At 36.0% G+C, this 18,791-nt stretch overlaps 1 protein-coding gene across 2 annotated transcripts in view; it reads left to right on the forward strand.

Moving 5' to 3' along the window:
* Positions 1 to 18,791, forward strand: part of GLRB (glycine receptor beta) — a 99,280-nt gene that overhangs the window by 37,350 nt on the left and 43,139 nt on the right. For both annotated transcript variants that reach the window (XM_049631220.1, XM_049631219.1), the window contains exons 3-4: positions 2,295 to 2,401; positions 4,146 to 4,213. In XM_049631220.1, coding sequence (XP_049487177.1) covers positions 2,295 to 2,401; positions 4,146 to 4,213 — 175 coding nt within the window. The remainder of the gene's footprint in view (positions 1 to 2,294; positions 2,402 to 4,145; positions 4,214 to 18,791) is intronic.

The raw sequence follows: 18,791 nt of genomic DNA on the forward strand, positions 1-18,791 counted from the left end.
AAGTTACAGTACTCTAGAAAGGAGGATTTGTTCTGAACCAGTGAAGGGGGGAAGGATAAAATTTGGTAATGAATTACAAGGGCTAGGAAGTGAGTTTGACACAAGCTTACAGCTGAATGGGAGGAAAGACTTTTCCCTCTATCGTCGATAGCTAGGTCTATGAAATAATGGGCATATTAACAGGAGTAAAGGTATACAAATTATTAATTTTTAATTTTACATGCATCAGGGGCACCAGAGCAAAAACCCAAGTGAATACCCAGAGTGTGATGAGATTTGAGAGCTGATATTATGTCTTGATAGGGGAGAATACGTGCCTTGTAAAGGGGGAGTACGGGAATTTTAGGAAAGATGAATTGGCCCCCAGAAGAATAGATGGGAGATATGACAGTTTGTGACCAAGTTTTTTGAGTGTCCTCTTCTGTGATAAGATTCAATCTTCTTTAGTTGATGAAACTCCCAGGGAAGGGATTTAGGACAATAAATTCTGTTTGGAGGATCTGTCTGTAGGCAGATGGGAGTTCAGAGAGAGCCTCCCCTGCATTTGCTCTTTTTCAAGTGGCTTTAGCTCCAGATAATCCATCTGCCAAAGAGACATCTTCCACAGCTGGAAGGAAAAATCGGGCTGGAAATTTCTCTACTACTAAAATTAGTATTCATTGTTTTTATGGTGTCTGGTCATTTCATTGCTTAGAATGAATGTACCTGTAAAGGAATTTACATCAAGAGACACAATAATGCAGTCTTTAATTGATCCAAAGAAGTGTATTTTGTAATCAGTTCTGTTTTCCTCCCCAGAATGAGAAACCTTGTAGATGGGTTTGAACACTAATTTGCATCCTAATATCCAATTTTCCCACAAACCCTCATTCTCTTTAGAATTTTCAATCTTTTGATAAGGGATGACAACTGGCTCTAGGGAGGTTACAGTTTCACCTGCAGTGAAATGGAAAATCCCATTACCAGTCCTCAAGTCCCAGCAGCTGTGATATTAGAACTGGTAAGACCATGAGAAGCAATTTTAAAAATCTATATAGTCTTTTGCACCTTTAGCTGTTTTAACTAATTGGTTATCAATTTTTTCTTTAATATTTTGGACTCTGATATCTACTTGAAAAGGTTTTCTGTATCAATTTGTAGTATTTTCTGATTTTTATAAACTTCTTAATATCAGTCACATCACACCTCTACTGGTTCTTATCAGCAGATTGTACGATAATTAACTCAGAACAGAATTGACTGGTAGGTAAGAGCTGGGATTTCAAAACAAAGCCATTACTTCTAAGTTTGTTTCACATAAATTAATATCATTTGTGAAATTAATAGTTTCACCATATCAATACAGAATAGAGTAGACTGCTAGGTATTCCAAGTATAATGAAAACTTCTTTGTAATTGTAATGGATTTTTTTTTTTTGTATTGGGGCAATAATTATATAAGACTTTATGGGTCATAAAAAGAACCCAAACAAACAGTAAACAACAAAAACGTTTTTTATTAGATCTAAGGAAGTGCGTTTTTTGTTTCTGTTAAATGCTTTCAAAGGATACCAATTTAGTCAAGCTTCATTGTTCAAAGTTAATTAAAATAGAAAAATATGGCAATTTGTCCTTTCTTTGATAGTTGACAGCAAACATATGTAGAAAAGATAGTTGTAACTTGTAGCTCTGTATTTTCCTTGTTTAATTGATCTGGTAATAGAGAAACTTCTTTTACCATCCCTCCACCCCCCTCCCCCCAGCATATTTAACTCAATGAGAACATTCATTGGTTATTTCTTGGGTAATATTTTATAAATGTCAACATGATAGTTTTATGAATTCTTAGACAATCTCTCTGGCTGTATTCTCTTAACAGTATTCACATACTCCTTGCTTAGGTTAATATACATCATTAAAAAAATATTTTTTGCTGTTCTTATTTTTTCCTATTATCTCATTGTCTGCACTCCCTTTGCGCTTGTCTAGATTTTGATTGCAGGTTGTTTTGGGGCAAGTAAGACGTCTGCTTAATTTTATTTGAGAGAGAGTTACATGGAGTGTTTAGAACAGTGTTTTCATGAATGTGGTAAAATTAAGTGGTAAGATACTTTTTTCATTTTTTTATTTTTTATAACCAATATTTGTTGGGCATCTGACAATGTCTACTATTTTTAGTTACTTCTATTTGGAAACACCATGCTGTCGTTGTGAATTTGTCTCAAAAAGCGTTTTTTCCCCAATGACAATTACCCATTTCTGTTGTTGGCCATTTCTAAATACTTACCAGAGTTTTGTTTCGTTTTCTTTTATAGCCAGCAGTCGGCAGAAGACCTTGCCCGCGTACCCGCCAACTCCACTAGCAATATCTTGAATAGGCTATTGGTCAGTTATGATCCCAGGATAAGACCAAATTTTAAAGGTTTGTTTCTCCCCCCACCAAAAGTCTTCAACCTCTGCAGTTTAAAAATTATTTTACCTGTATAAAATCATTTAGTTGTGATATTCAGAACAATAAGATGTCAAATTGTCATGTTACTGACCTGTGATGTGCTTAGACTTAGAGCAACTTAATGACAAAGGCATTCAAAGATAAGCAGAACATTAATTCTAATAGTTTCATGTGGTTCCCAGTTAAAAAAACAAAAATAGGTATAGTGTGAATTAACAATCAACCTCTGTCATGGGTTTTCTAAGTAGTACTTCGTATTCTTAACCTTAGTGATTTAAACTTCAAGCTCTGGATGCAGTCTGGCTTTCATTCACAGTCACCAATGTTATAATTTGTAGAAAAGCTTATATACTCATTAGGGATGGACAGTAGTTCCTATATGTATTTAGATTATTTCAAAATTTTTCTTAGCATTAAACGTTGATTAAAAATTCCCTCTACTCTTTTGCTGGAAAAAGATGGCCATATGGTTTTAAAAAACATGTTAACTTTGTGAGTAAGAGTGACTATGCTTTCTACCACATAGATTGCTTCTACTCCAACAGAATATTACTATTTATCACACCTTTCAAGAACCAAACTATACTTTCAATAAAAGTCACGGAAATATTGTTTAGTTGTGCAAATTTTCTTTCTTTCCTTCTTTTCTTTTTTCTTTCTTTTTTTTTTTTTTTTTTTTTTTTTTTTTTTTTTTTTTTTTTTTTTTGTCCTTTTGATGAGTTAGGAAAAGCTATATGAAAAGCTCTCCTCTGAAAAACTGTAATCCTTATTGCTGGCTAAAGACAGGTATTAATGTAGATCAGATTAACATTATAAGGCTTGATATTTTTTTCTTCTTCCTTTACAGAAAAAAAAAAAATGTCTGCAGCTGTTTCTAGTCAACTGAAGTTATACAACTATGTTGTAAAAACAGGGTTTTTTGTTCGTTACCAGAACCTATTCAGTTACTTTCAACAACAGCCATGGTCTGGGTTGTCTCATGTCTACCATATATTGATTCACCACCTGTTTTTCATCAGTCAGTGGTTCTGTGGCTAAAAGGCTAAATTCACATTTTCCCTTTGTTAGCCCAACCAGCAGCCCACAACGAATAAAAAGAAAAAAGAAAAAAAGCAAGCAAGAAAGAAATTTGCAACATTATACCTTAATTCTCACTCCATGAACTTTCAAATTATTTTCCAACAGGTCAGGCAAAAATCCTTATAATGATTCTGTTATATGTCTGCTTAACTTCACATATTTATGAATTAAAAATCAAAATATAATAATTGTAAGTAAAATGTATTGAATACTGCTTTCTAATTCAAGTAAGATTTGAAGTGATTATAAAAATGCAAAAAGTTAAAACATTTTGAAAATGGTGCTTTTTAAAGAATAATTTACATTTTGTTAAGGTAAATGCATTAGCTCAATTTAAAATTTCTTTAAAGGTGAACAACTTACTCCGAGTCTCTACAATTTAAGAGATAAGTATGTCTGAATAAATAACATGAGAAAATACAACTTAACTCATTTTTATTTTTATTATGATCCCTTATTTAGAAAAATATGTTAATAGCAATTGTGAACATGGAATATTGAGACCATAGATTTAAATTTTTATACCCCATGTGGATTGGAAAAAATATAAAAATCAAGTGCATAAACTAAAATTTGAAAATTCTGACCAAGTTTTTTTATAGTTACTAAATATATTCTTAATTTTTATTCACAGGCATTCCTGTTGATGTTGTAGTCAACATTTTTATCAACAGTTTTGGATCCATTCAAGAGACAACAATGGTAAGACTGCAGTTAATTTAATATTTTTAATTATCAAAATTTTAACTAGAGAATAGTGAAACTAATATTAAAACTGAAAAATAAGGGCACCTGAGTGGCTCAGTCCATTAAGCATCAGACTTCAGCTCAGGTCATGATCTCACCGTCTGAAAGTTTGAGCCCTGCTGCATCAGCACAGAACCTGGCGCCTGTTTTGGCGGATTCTGTGTCTCCCTCTCTCTCTACCCCTCCTCTGCTTGCACTCTGTCTGTCTCTCTCAAAAATAACATAAAAACACGAAAAAAACTGAAAAATAAAGGGGCACCTGGGTGGCTCAGTTGGTTTAGCATCTGACTTCATTCAGCTCAGGTCATGATCTCACGGTTCGTGAGTCCGAGCCTGGTGTTGGGCTCTGTGCTGACAGCTCAGAGCCTGGAGCCTGTTTTGGATTCTGTGTCTCCTCTCTCTGCTCCTCCCCATCTTGCGTGCTCGCTCTCTCTCTCTCTCTCTCTCTCTCTCAAAAAATAAGTAAACATTAAAAAAATTAAAAAAAAAACAAAAAACTGAAAAATAAAGAATAACTCTAAAGCAAAATGCATGCTTCCTTCTAGTATAAAATATCCAAGTTCCAAGGTTTGTTACATCAATAATTTCAGTGCCTATATAATTTTGCAATTCAAATGTAGCCTTAATGTTAGTTAAAACTTGCAGACTTGGAAGAATTAATATACTCACTCTGAGCAACTAATTGGTTACCACCTGGGAAAAGCACTTCTGCAATGTATTCTGGAGCAACATTTATTTCCTAGTATGCTTATCTGTGTGAGCATTAAAAATAAGTGTTCACAGTTTATTTTTCTTCTGGTTTCTTGAGGAGAATCTTCATTTCCTCTGTTGTGCTAATATTGTGATGTTGGGATCAGAGAATTGTAGAAAGCAAAGAAGAAAATCAATCTTTCTAAGATATGGCAGCAGAGCTCACTAAAAAACTGACGTAGCGAGGGGAAAGGTCAAGGAAAAGCAAAGGAAGAGCAGAAAGTAGTGACAGGCAGGCTCCTGTCTTGAAAGGCACGGAAAAGAGTTTGGAGGAGTGGCTGTTATCCGTGATGAGTTGTATTGCAGCTTCCATGAAGTACTTTTTTATTAGTAGGTTACTAATTAGCAGATTACATTAGCAGATTTCCTGAATGATGTGTGATGTAATTCCTATTCAGCTTCTTAAAAGACATTCAATAAAGTCTACTTGCTTTTTGATGTCTTAGAATATTGGATTTTGCCCTTTTTGAAAAAACACATGCCGAAATGCTGCTTCAAGTGGGAGAGAGAAGGCTTAAGTTTTTTTGTATTTTTTGGAGATACCTATATTTTTATTAATACTTACATTTTTATCAATATAGTATATGTTCCAGATTGAAAGCCTAGTAATAGATAAGGCACAGTATAATTTTTCAGGGAATATCTCACACTAGAGAAAGAGTGATTTAAAATATGTATTCCGTTATTCCTCAGGGTAGCATAATGTGTTATAAAAGCAACCGTGTATTGCATTTAATTTATGACAACTGTTTTTATATCTAATTGCAATGAGAATGTTATTTATTTTTTGTAGAAGCATGTATTTAGCCCCTGAATAATTGATTATTTTCTTAGCTGATAGATGTTTTTGGAGAATTATTCAAAAGGATATTTTGGAATCAAATTCATTTACTTCCAGTGACCTTTGAGTTCACCTAAATGACAGAAACATACAGTACAGATCACTAGAAGATAGCTGTGGAATAAGATACAGACTACTGTACAGCACTCAGGAGACAAGTGTAGTTAACTTTAACTGAAAATGTGGTTAGTCTGTCTAAGCACTTCACTTTGCAAGAGTAGATGTTATTTTCCCAAGGTGAAACTTTAAGAGGATCTACGTAGTGTCTGTGCTCTCCTCTGTACCCTCTTTTGTCTTTTGTGGCATCGTTGCCCTAATCCTAAATCATCCCTGAAAGATATTCTGGCCTGTTGGAGACATTCCTACTGTATCTTACATTCTGGGACAGCTAATGCGAGGATATTTGTTCTCATTTGTATAAAGGCTACCATGTGTCCCAACTCAGGAGGTATCATTAATATATCTATGTTTTAGTAATTACCGAATGCCCTCCAAATGTCAGACACCTAAACTTCTCCAGGTCCCAACAGTAGTTACTTGATTGTATCGGGTGGAAAACACCTGGGGAAAAGGGATGCTAGAAAAGGCAGAGGAACTTTCTTACAGAATATTTGAGGATTATAATAAAATATTGCATATTTATAATGTATCCTCTTGTTGTCCTCCTGCTGGGATTCATCATGGTAGCTAGCCCAGAGTACTTCCTGCTGGAACCGGATTCATCCAATTTTCATCAGGGAGTCTTTGTCCCTCCTATTTATCCCTGATTTCCGTCTCTTATCTTCTAATCAGAGCCTTTTATGGCTATTCTGACTCACTTAGTGCTTTCTTTTCAAACCACATCTTTCATCTCTATCATCTGATAGCTTCTTTGCTGTAACTAAATTATTTTTGTGTGTTCTTTTATTCTCTAATGGACTGTAAACTTCTTAAAGGCAGGAATAATGTATCCCACTTCATTTTCTCCAAGATACAGAAGACAAAAGGTGCTCCATAAATAGGAAGCCTATAAATAATTTCTTATATTAGCTAATATTAATTGAATAAATGAACAAATATTCTGCTCTTTGCCTAGCACAGAGTCAGAGTAGTGTTAAAACAATTGGCAGGGCAAATGTAATTAATAGGCTTATGTCAAGCACTTATTTGATTAAGTAACAGACTGAAATAGGTTTTTATGGTAGAGCATTGATTTTGGAAATTTTAGAGACCTTTATCCAGAGGAGCCAAATTATATATATTTGCTGGATGAAAATCTATCTGCCTTTCACTTTGTGTTGTGTAAACACAGCCTAAAGTTTTGCTCATTGAATAGACTTAAATATTCTGCTTTATTATTATTATGTTTTACTTTCAGCAATGTTTATTTTATACATCCCCATAAAACAGTTTCCTAAACATGTCTTTTGAGACTGTCATATTTTATAGATTTGCTCAGTCTTTTCAAAAATAGTGCCCTCATACTTTGTTCCTTCAAAGTAGGGAAAGTCACAAGGTATTATAGGTACATAGATAACTGTAAGGTGTCATCTAAGGAAAAACAAGGTCTAAAACAAAATTTGTTCTTTGTTACTAGATGCAAACACTGGTCAGGAATAATAGTGATGGACTCAGGAGAATAACTTAAAGGGTATATTGGATGAGAGGATATTTCTTTTTTTTTTCCTTCCGATCTGCCAGGGTAGGCTTACTTTATTATTATTATTGTTTTAGCTATTGATGTATAATTGACAAAATTTTAAGAGATTTGAAGTGTATGTGATGATTTGATATGTCTCCATTGTGAAAGGAGTCCCCTCATCAAATTAATCAATACATCCATCACCTCATATACTTATCTTATTTTTTAAAGTTTTGGTGAGAACATTTAAGTTCTACTTTCTTAGCAAATTTCAGTTACACAGTGTTTTCAACTATAGTCACCATCTTATACATGAGATCCTGACCTTATTCACCTTATTCACTTTATAACTAAAAGTTTGTACTCTTCTACCGACCACTTCCTATTTCCCACACCCCAAGCCCCTGACAACCACTTTTCTACTCTGTTTGTATGCCCTCCAGGCTCATCCATGTTGTTACAAGTAACATAATTTCCTTTTTTGAAGGATGGATTGTATTCCATTACACACACACACACCCCACATTTTTTTGATCCATTCATCCACTGATGGACACTTAGGTTGTTTCCATACTTTGGCTGTTGTCAATAATGTTGCAGTGAACATGGGAATACAGATATGTCTGCAAGATTATAATTTTATTTCCTTTAGATATATATCCAGAAGTGGGATTACTGGATTTTATGGTTGTTCTATTTTTAATTTCTTGAGGAACCTCCATACTGTTTTCCATAGTGGCGTATATACCAGTTTATGTTCCCATCAGCAGCATACAACGGTCCCCTTTATTCCACATCCTTGTTGGTATTTGTTGCCTCTCTCCCCACCTTTTTGTTTAAAATAATAACTAGAGAACATATTTCTTAACAACAAAGCAAACAAAAAAGTGCCCTAAAACAAGAGGTTGGGAAAAAAGAGTATTAGATTTGTCTAAATACAGGATGTATGTTTATGGAAACAGTATGGTGTACAGTGTGCAAGCCGTGATAGCAGACAGGCTTGTGCTTGAACACCTGAATGTACTTGTGTTGAATACACTTGTGTTGTGTACCTGATGCGCTATACCCTAAAAAGAGCGAATAAGTTACAAAAATAAATTAACAGTATTTTGCCTGGCATATTAGCTCTCAGTGACGGTGACTCGGGTTGTCAAGCATTTTCAAATTATGTACTGTTTCACAATAGAATCGCATCTTAAAGGAAATGCTAAAGAAAATGAACTCTTTATAAGTTTGTTAGTAGCCCCATTGTAAAGTTGTGGTTTTGCTTATTAATAGCTGCCTAGAAATTTCCCCTACAAAGATATGCTGAAATAAAGGAACTCCTAAAATTTAGGAAGCTTCAATATTGCCCAAAGCTTTTCTCTACAGTTCAGACCTTTCTACCTCAACTGGCAGTTTCTTGTTCCAGAAGGCATAATGCAGAACACAAAGCTCAGGGGTGCGTGTAACATCAGTAGCTACAAGTCAGGTGGCAGGCAGATGTAGGGCAGCTTCTGAAAGAAGGCAACCCAGTCCTTTCTTCCAACAGATAAAGTTGATTATCGAAGAAGCAATCAGGGTTCCAGGCATTCACATTGTTGTTGGGAAATTTTAACCAATTCCATTTGGCAACCATTTCTTTGTGCTTGTTTGTTTAACTCAGATGCTAACTATTGCTGGCTAAACTAAAAGTAATCTCACATTGATTCACAAGCCATAATTGTGTAGTGAAGGAGAAATTACAGTCATATTAATATTCCTTAAGATCTTTCCACGTTATATGCCCCTACAGCTTGTTTTACGATCCCATTTTATAGCTCAAAATTCTTATTTCTCATTTCGATGTGTTTATTTGCATCCTACTACCTTACTTTTTTTTTGTAAAATATCATAATTAATACTACAAGTGGTATTTCCTGACATTAATAGTAACATCACCAAAATTGTCAAATAAATGTAATCATCCTAATTTGAAGTTCTAATTTTATCAGTGTAGATGGCACTGCTTGGGACAACTAGAAAAGGAGCATTCAGAACAGTGAGAAGAATGTTTTTTTGGAAGCCAGGTGGCATCTGTTCTATGGTTATGTTTATAATATTTATTGATTTTTTTTATTCAGTTCTTACCTTTGGCTTAAATCACTGGGATTTTCATAATTGAAAATGTGAACTATTACACTTGTGGGGGAAAAGTTGGGTATTATGGTTTACTATAATAATCTATACACAGACACTTCACCTCATCCGAGATACGTAAGCGCTCTTTCATGGAAATCAAAGCCTGTTTATACAATCCATATTCTTTCTTTGGTTTAGTCATGCTTCATAATTATATTGAATTATTATTGCACTATAACTCATGATCCTGTCAGACTTTCTGTGCCTTTCTGCTGTATGACTTTTTATTTGTCTTAATAATAGACTTCAGCTCTTTTTGAGCCTATCAGGAAAAAAAAAGTCACATTTGGGATCTGCTAAAAGAGCTTAATTCTGGTTTATGGCAATGATTTATCTTTGTTGTTTTAAAAACAATTTTGTATATTTCCCTTCTATATAGAGATTTACATTTTTTCCTTGAAACTAGTCTTGGTTTACTATTCCTTTTATTTTGTTGCTTTTATTATTAACTTTCCAACATTAATTCATTATGGAATAAAATTAGACATATGTGTTCCCATTTTTTTTTCTATTTTACATCTTAGATACACAAACCTTCAAAAGGTTTTATATATATATTTTTTCTCATATGATCTACCTTCATTCAGGTTTGTACCCTGTGGTAGGAATAATGTTCCTCCAAGATGTCCACGTCCTAATCTCAGAGTCTGTGGATATGCTGTTTCACATGGCAAAAGAGGCTTTGTGTGTGTGATTAAAGTAAGGATCTTGAGCTGGGGAGATTATTCTGGTTGTCCAAGCAAGGCCTCTATAATCACCAGGGCCCTTAAAAACAGGAGGCAGGAGGATCAGAGTCAGTAGTAGATGCAATGAAACCTATATGAACTTGGAGTAATACAAGGAAGTGATGTATCATCAGTCAAGGAACATAGGTGCCCTCTAGAACTTGAAAAAAGCAAGGAAATGGAATCTGTCCTCAGAACCTCCAGAAGGAGTCAGCCCTGCAGACACTGTAACTTGGGTCGTGTGAAACTAATTTTGATGTTCTGAACTCCAGAAGTGTTGCGATGATAATTGTGATCTGTTAGGCCACTAAAGATTTGGTAATTTTGTTACAGCAGTAATGGGAAACTAAGACACATGCTGATGAATACTTTAAAGTTTTTCCTCCCAAATTCTGTTGGAGGATCATCCCAATTACGCTAGGTTCTTTCGGTATATGCAGCCCAGCAGACTGCTACTCTCATGAAGTTTTGAGTTCAGAGAGGCACCACAGTACCACCTAGCAGGCACTCCTAATATCCATGGAATATTGGAATAGGACTAGAAAATTTTAAATATTCATAAGGTGTTATTAAACGCCATTTAACTAAAACTTTTTAATAAAATTACATATTGAGAAATATTGCTAAAATATGACCTAAAAAATTTTAGTGGCATTTTGTTAACTTGTAATTCCTACACGAAACATCTAACCTCACTAATGACTAAATTTAAACCCTTTTCAAACAGCCTTATAACAGCTTTGTTGACAGAACTTTAGTTATTATGCTGCCAGATGCTATGAGAATTGATCTCCTTTATTTCTTTGAATGCTCAATTTGTATTGTAATGTAAAGACTACCCAAGAGTTAAATTAAAGATTGCATATGTGAAGGCTAGGTAAAAATCAGGAGTAACCAGAATTGCTATCCTAACAATAATACAAAGTATAAAAACTTTTTAAGTGTTAAAATATCAATAATGCAATTCAGCCAGTTTTAATGTCTTGTTGTGAAGTGTTTTATTGCCTTGAAGAAAGAGTTGAATTTGGGTGTTAATTGGGACTGAAAATTTGGAGAACATCCATTTTCTAGATAATGAATAATCGTATGCTCTTTGGAATGAACAATGAGTAGTATTTGTCACCAAGTTCTTTAAAAACAATTAAGTAATTTTCCACTGATAAAAGAAGTCTGTTTCTGATGGGAATTTTTCATTGCAAAACAAACGATAAAGCTATAATTATTGTGATTGAATAATTGAAAATGAAAATAAGTAGGTTTCAAAGATAGTTATCTTAATATAGAGCATTGGAAATGCCAATAACCAGCAATTATTTAGAAATGCCCATAAAACATTTACCAAAGCAACTAATGAGCTTTTATCTTTTAATGAATGTTAAACTCAAATTATTAATTTAAACTGTAAAATTTTAAAACATTCTTAAAAGATATATAAATTTGTTGCAACTTGGATTGAATCATAATAATATGTGGCTACATAGCTAACAGAAAAACATCGTTGAAGCACTTTCATAATGAGATAATAAGATACAATGACCAAGACTGATACAACAAGAAAAGCAATTTCCAGTTTTTCAGTGACGCTTACTGTAATACAACTCTAGAGTACTCTAAAAAATAAAATTAAGAGGGGCGCCTGGGTGGCTCAGTCGGTTGAGCGGCCGACTTCGGCTCAGGTCATGATCTCGCGGTCCGTGAGTTCGAGCCCCGCGTCGGGCTCTGTGCTGACAGCTCAGAGCTTGGAGCCTGTTTCAGATTCTGTGTCTCCCTCTCTCTGACCCTCCCCCGTTCATGCTCTGTCTCTCTCTGTCTCAAAAATAAATAAACGTTAAAAAAAAAAATTAAAAAAAAAATAAATAAAATTAAGAAAAGGATAACTGTAGAGGCTTGAGCATTATGTGGTATGTTGAGCTTACAACAGAACAGTTGAAAGCAAGAAGAATAATACAGGAGATGCTCAGAAGTATATTTTAGTACTGTGTCAGGATTTGTGACCTTGAAGTAAATTATTGTTAAGAATAACTGTTGGTTGATCAGCACAGTACAGAACAAATTGAATGAGTGACACTATATGCAGAATTTTTTGAGGCAAAAATTTTATTAATAGGTATTACCAATATTATAAAAGGATAACAGCAGCATAAAAGATATATCCTAATAAGGCAATGTGCTTGTTTAGCCCTTAGTATAGCCAAGTGCAGAATATATTACCTCATTTAATCCTTATAAAAATGCTATCTTTGTGGGTATATTATTATTATCCACATCTTATAGACAGGAAACTTTGTCTTCTGTTCAGTTTCTTAATCCTCCATAATCTTGCTTTTACTATGTCACTCTATTAAAATGCTTCTGCTAAAATTTTCAGGGGCTTCCTCATTTGCTGAAAGTGTGATTATACTTGAACTTCTGTGACGTCTGCTGCTGTTGACCTTCTCAAAGTTTTTGCCTGTTTGGGTTGGTGATGAAATCACATTCTCAGGGTTTCCTTTTCTCCTCAGTCTTCTAGCCTGTCCCTTAAATGCTTGCCTTTCCCAGAGCTTTGTTCGTTTGTTTGTTTGTTTTTTGCCTTGCATTCCTACTATGATTAATACTTTTAGACAAACTCTTCATTAGTCTTCTTTTTGTTGTTGTTCTGTTTTCAAGATTTATTTCTGCCATAATGTGTACCAGAATTTCATCCCTTTTTATGGCTGAATAATATTCCTCGGTGTGTATGTGTATGCAGGCATACCTTGTTTTATTGTCCTTTGCAGATTTTGTCTTTTTTACAAATGGAAGATTTGTGGCAACCTGCAGTGAGCAAGTCTATCGGTGCCGTTTTTCCAACAGCATTTGCTTACTTTCTGCCTCTTTGTCACATTTGGTAATTCTCACGGTATTTCAGACTTTGTTACTATTATTTGTTATGATGATCTGTGATCTTTGATGTTAGTCTTATAATTGTTTTGGGGCATCAGAAACCATGCTCATAAAAGATGACAAACTTAACTGATAAATGTGTGTGTTCTGACTGGTCCACATACCAGCCATTTTCTGTTTCTCTCCTTGTCTGTCCTTGGGCCTCCTATTCCCTAAGATACACAATGTTGAAATTAGGCCAATTAATAACCCTACGATGGCTTCTAAGTGTTCAAGTGAAGGAAGAGTCGCAGGTCTTTCACTTTAAATCAAAAGCTAGAAATGATTAAGCTTAGTGAGGAAGGCATATCAAAAGCCAAGATAGGCCAAAAGCTGGGCCTCTTGCACCAAACAGCCACATTGTGGTTGCAAAGGAAAAGTTCTTGAAGGAAATTAAAACTGCTGCTCCAGTGAACACATGAATGATAAGAGAGCAAAACAGCCTTATTGCTGATATGAAGAAGGTTTTTGTGGTCCAGATAGATCACACCAGGCACAACATCGCCTTAAGCCAAAGCCTAATCGAGAGCAAGGCTCTAACTCTCTTTAACTCTGTGAAAGCTGAGAGAGGTGAGGAGGCTGCAGAAGGAAAGTGTGAAGCTAGTAGAGGTTGGTTCATGAAGTTTAAGGAAAGAGGCCATCTCTATGACATCAAAGTGCAAGATGAAGCAGCAAGTGCTGATGGAGAAGCTGCAGCAAGTTCTCCAGAAGGTCCAGCTGAGATAATTCATGAAGGTGGCTACACTAAACAGCAGATTTTCAATGTACACAAAACAGCCTTCTATTGGAAAAAGATGCTATCTAGGACTTTAACAGCTAGAGAAGAGAAGTCAATGTCTGGCTTCAAAACTTCAAAGAACAGGCTGACTCACTTGTTAGGGCCCAATGCAGCTGGTGATTTTAAGTTGAAACCAATGGTTATTTACCATTCTGAAAAGCCCAAGGCCCTTAAGCTTTATACTAACTCCACTCTGCCTGTGCTCTTATCAGTAGCACAAGAAAGGCTGTATGACAGCACCTCTGTTTACAACCTGGTTTACTGAATATTTTAAGCCCACTGTTGAGACCAGCTGCTCTAAAAAAAGGTTCCTTTCAGAATATGACTGCTCATTCGCAATGCACCTGGTCATCCAACAGTTCCGATAGAGATGGACAAAGAGATTAACGTTGTCTTCATACCCGTTAACATAGCATTCATTCTGCAGCCCATAGATTAAGAAGTGATTTTGAACTTTGGGGTGCCTGGCTCAGTCGTTTAGCGTCCAACTTCGACTCGGGTCATGGTCTCATGGTTTGTGAGTTCGAGCCCTGTGTCAGGCTCTGTGCTGACAGCTCAAAGCCTAGAGCCTGCTTCGGATTCTTTGTCTCCCCCTCTCTCTGCTCCTCCCCCACTTGTGCTCTGTCTCTGTCTCTCTCTCAAAAATAAATAAACAATTTAAAAAAAGAAGTAATTTTGAACTTCAAGTCTTATTATTTAAGAAAAACTTTCCTCAAGGCTATAGTTGTCATAGATAGTGATTCCTCCATTGGATCTGGGCAAAGTAAATTGAAACCCTTCTGGAAAAGATAGTGTTTTAGATGCTATTAAGATCATTGGTGATTCATGGGAAAAGGTCAAAATATCAACGTTCATAGGACTTTGGAGAAAGAGATTCCAACCCTCATTAATGCCTTTGAGGAGCTTAAGACTGCAGTGGAGGAAATAACTGTAGATGTGATGGAAATAGGGAGAAAACTAGAATTAGAGGTGGAGCCTGAGGATGTGACTGAATTGCTGCGACCCCATGATAAAACTTTAATGGATGAGGAGTTGTTTCCTTTTGGATGAGCAAATAAAGTGATTTCTTGAGATGGAGCCTCCTCCGTGAAGATGCTGTGCAGATCGTTGAAATGACAACAAAGGTTTCAGAATAGTACATAAACTTAGTTGTAAAGCAGCAGCATGATTGGAGAGGATTGACTCCAGTTTTGAAAGAAGTTCTTCTGTGGGTCAAATGCTATAGACAGCATCTCAGGGTACAGAGAAATCATTCACAAAAGGAAGAGTCACTGGATGTGGCAAACTTCATTGTCGTCTCATTTTAAGAAATTGCCACAGCCACCCCAGCCTTCGCCAGCCACCACCCTGGTCAGTCGGCAGCCATCAACACCGAGGCAAGACACCCTCCACCGGCAAAAAAAAAAAGATTATGACTCACTGAAAGCTCAGATGATGGTTGGTATTTTTTAGCAGTAAAATATTTTTTAATTAAGGTGTGTACATTGTTTTTTCAGACATACTGCTGTCACACACTGAATACACTACGGTATAGTGTAAATATACTTTTTATATGCACTAGAAAACCAAACAATTCATTTGACCTGCTTTACTGCAGTATTTACTTCATTGCTGTGGTCTGGAACTGAACCTGCAATATCTTCAAGGTATGCCTGCATACCACACTTTGGTTACCCATTCATCTCTTGGTGGACACTTGGGTTGTTTCCACCTTTTGACTATTGTGAATAATGCCGCGGTGAATCTGAGCATGAAAGTATCTGTTGGAATCTCTCCTTTTGGTTCGTTTGGGCTTATACCTAGGAGTGGAATTGCTGGGGCATATGGTATTCCTATGTTTAACTTTGTGAGGACAGACTATCATTGTTGAAAAGTTAAATATGTACGTAGAGTGAGGACGTGTTAGTGATTTATTGAACTCATTAGTGAGGGATCCAGTGGGATAGTAAAGCTGCTTCAGTGGAGACTTCAGGAGCTGGAAGTGAAGGAATGAATGCTGACATTAGACTGCTAAATTAGATACAGACCTGTTAATGTCTCACAGGGCAATAAAAACATATTATTGGTGGATATCTTTTCTACCTGACATAAAACATTTGCATCTACACCAGGCAAAAATCATTTGCAATTTACGAACCTGCTATAGGTTATATGATTTTATGGCATCTGGGCCCCTAACCAGTAGAAAATGGCAAGTCAGACAAAGTTACATTTTCCCGAAGAATCCTATGACCCTTTAAGTGGGCTTGTTAGACAATGTTTCAGCATGATATTAAAAAGGCAAACAACAGCATTTTTTCTCTATTTCCAGATTTTATTTTACTTTGCCTCCTTTTCCCTTTTATTTTGTTTATACTATGTTTTGCATTCAATTTTTTTTGTAGCTTCATCTTCGTACATACCTTTCTTAGGATGAATTACTTTGTTGGAATTTGTTTACTTTTCTTTAAATTTTGATATATATTGCCAAATAACCCTCCAAGAAAGGTTTTAAGTTTATTTTGCTATCCGTAGTGTAGGAATGTGCCAGGTCTCCATGCCTTGTGAATAATAAATATGATTACTCATCATCCTCATTTCCAATTTCATGAACAAAGGGAAAAAATTGAATCTTGTTTTTTACTGTGTTCGTTTTCTAGTGAGGCGGAACATATCTTCATGTTCATTGGCTCTTCTTAGCAGACTTCACTATTGGGTTTTTCATGAGAATTGTTACTTTCTTGAAAGAAACTCGTAGTATAAGTGTTTTGAGAGGATGATCAGATTGTTTTATACAAATTATGTTCATATTTTTAATGGTAAATTCATTCTATCATATGAAAATAACATATTTTACTAATCTGTTCCTCCATGATAGATTTTATGTTGTTTCTGGGTTTTTTTGTTGGTTTGTTTGGCTATTACATAGATGTGTGCAATAAACATCCTTGAAATATATTTATGTGCCAAGTGCATTCACTTGTATGTATGTATGTATGTATGTATGTATGTATGTATTTTTTAATGTTTCTTTTTGAGACAGATCGAGAGGGAGAGAGAGAGTGTGAATGGAGGAGGGGCAGAGAGAGAGGGAGACACAGAATCCGTGACCTGAGCCGAAGTCGGACTCTAACCGACTGAGCCACCTAGGTGCCCCAAGTGCATTCACTTTTAAAAGTAGAGTTTATTTTTATTTTTTAAATTTATTTTGAGAGAGAGAGAGCAAGAGAGCGAGAGTGAGCACAAGTGGGGGAGGGCAGAGAGGGAGAGAAAGAATCCCAAGCAGGCTCTGCACCATCAGCACAGAGCCTGATGTAGGGCTTAGGCTCACGAACCGCAAGGTCATTACCTGAGCTAAGATCAAGAGTCAGACGCCTAACTGAGTGCACCACCCAGGCACCCCAAAAGTAGATTCTTTCAGAGCAGTTTTAGCTTCACAGCAAAATTGAGCAGAACGTATAGGGAACTCTTATACACCCCCGCCTCTCCCTGCCTACAGCCTCCCCCACTGTGGACATCTGCATGAAAGAGATACATTTGTTGCAATCAGTGAACCTACAATGACACATCATCACCTAAAGGCTGTAGATTACATTAGGGTTTGCTCTTGGTGTTGTTCATTTCATGGGTTTTGACAAAGGTGTGAACACATGATCTACTATTATAATTTGATACAATAGAATCTCGCTACCCTAAAAATCCTTTGTGCTCTACCTGTTCATCTCCTCATCTCCCCCTGGCAACCACTGATTTTTCTTTTTTTTTTTTTTTTTTGTACTGTATCCATAGTATTGCCTTTTCCAGAATGTCACATAGTTGGAATCATGCAGCATATAGCTTTTCCAGATTTGGGTCTTCACTTAATAGTATATATTTAACATTCCTGTATGTCTTTTCGTGGCTTGACAGTGCATTTCTTTACCCTGGTGAGTAATATCTGTTGTGTGGATGTACCACAGTTTGTCCATTCATTTACTGAGGGACGAGTTTTGACAATTATGAATAAAACTACGGTGAACATGGATGTGCAGGTTTTTGTGTGAGTGTAAGTTCTCAGCTCCTTTGGGTAAATACCAAGCAGTGCAGTGTGGTAAGAGTATGTCATTTTTTTTTTTAATTTTTTAAATTTTTTTATTAAAAAATTTTTTTTTTTATTAACGTTTATTTATTTTTGAGACAGAGAGAGACAGAGCAGGAACGGGGGAGGGTCAGAGAGAGGGAGACACAGAATCTGAAACAGGCTCCAGGCTCTAGGCTCTGAGTGGTCAGCACAGAGCCCGACGCGGGGCCCGAACCCACAGACCGCGAGATCATGACCTGAGCCGAAGTCGGCCGCTTAACCGACTGAGCCACCCAGGCGCCCCAGTATGTGTCATTTTGTAAGAAACTTCTAACTGTCTTCCAAAGTGGATGCACCGTTTTCATTCCCACCATCAATGAATGAGAGATCCTGTTGTTCCACATCCTCATTTGCATTTGGTGTTGTCAGTGTGCTGGATTTTGGCCCTTTCTAATAGGTGGTGTAGTGGTATCTCATTGTTTTAATTTACATTTCCCTAATGACATGTAAAGTGGAACATCTCCTCATATGCTTATTTGCCATCAGTATATCTTCTTTGGTGAGGTGTCTATTAAGATATTCGGCCCATTTTTAATGGGGTTGTTTGCTTTCTTATTGTTGCATTTCAAGAGTTCTTTGTAGGGGCACCTGGGTGGCTCAGTCATTTGAGCATCCAGCTTTGGCTCAAGTCATGATCTCATGGTTCGTGGGTTCAAGC

The sequence above is a fragment of the Panthera uncia genome, chromosome B1 (genome assembly GCF_023721935.1).
Source record: "Panthera uncia isolate 11264 chromosome B1, Puncia_PCG_1.0, whole genome shotgun sequence".
In the NCBI taxonomy this organism is placed as follows: Eukaryota; Metazoa; Chordata; class Mammalia; order Carnivora; family Felidae; genus Panthera; species Panthera uncia.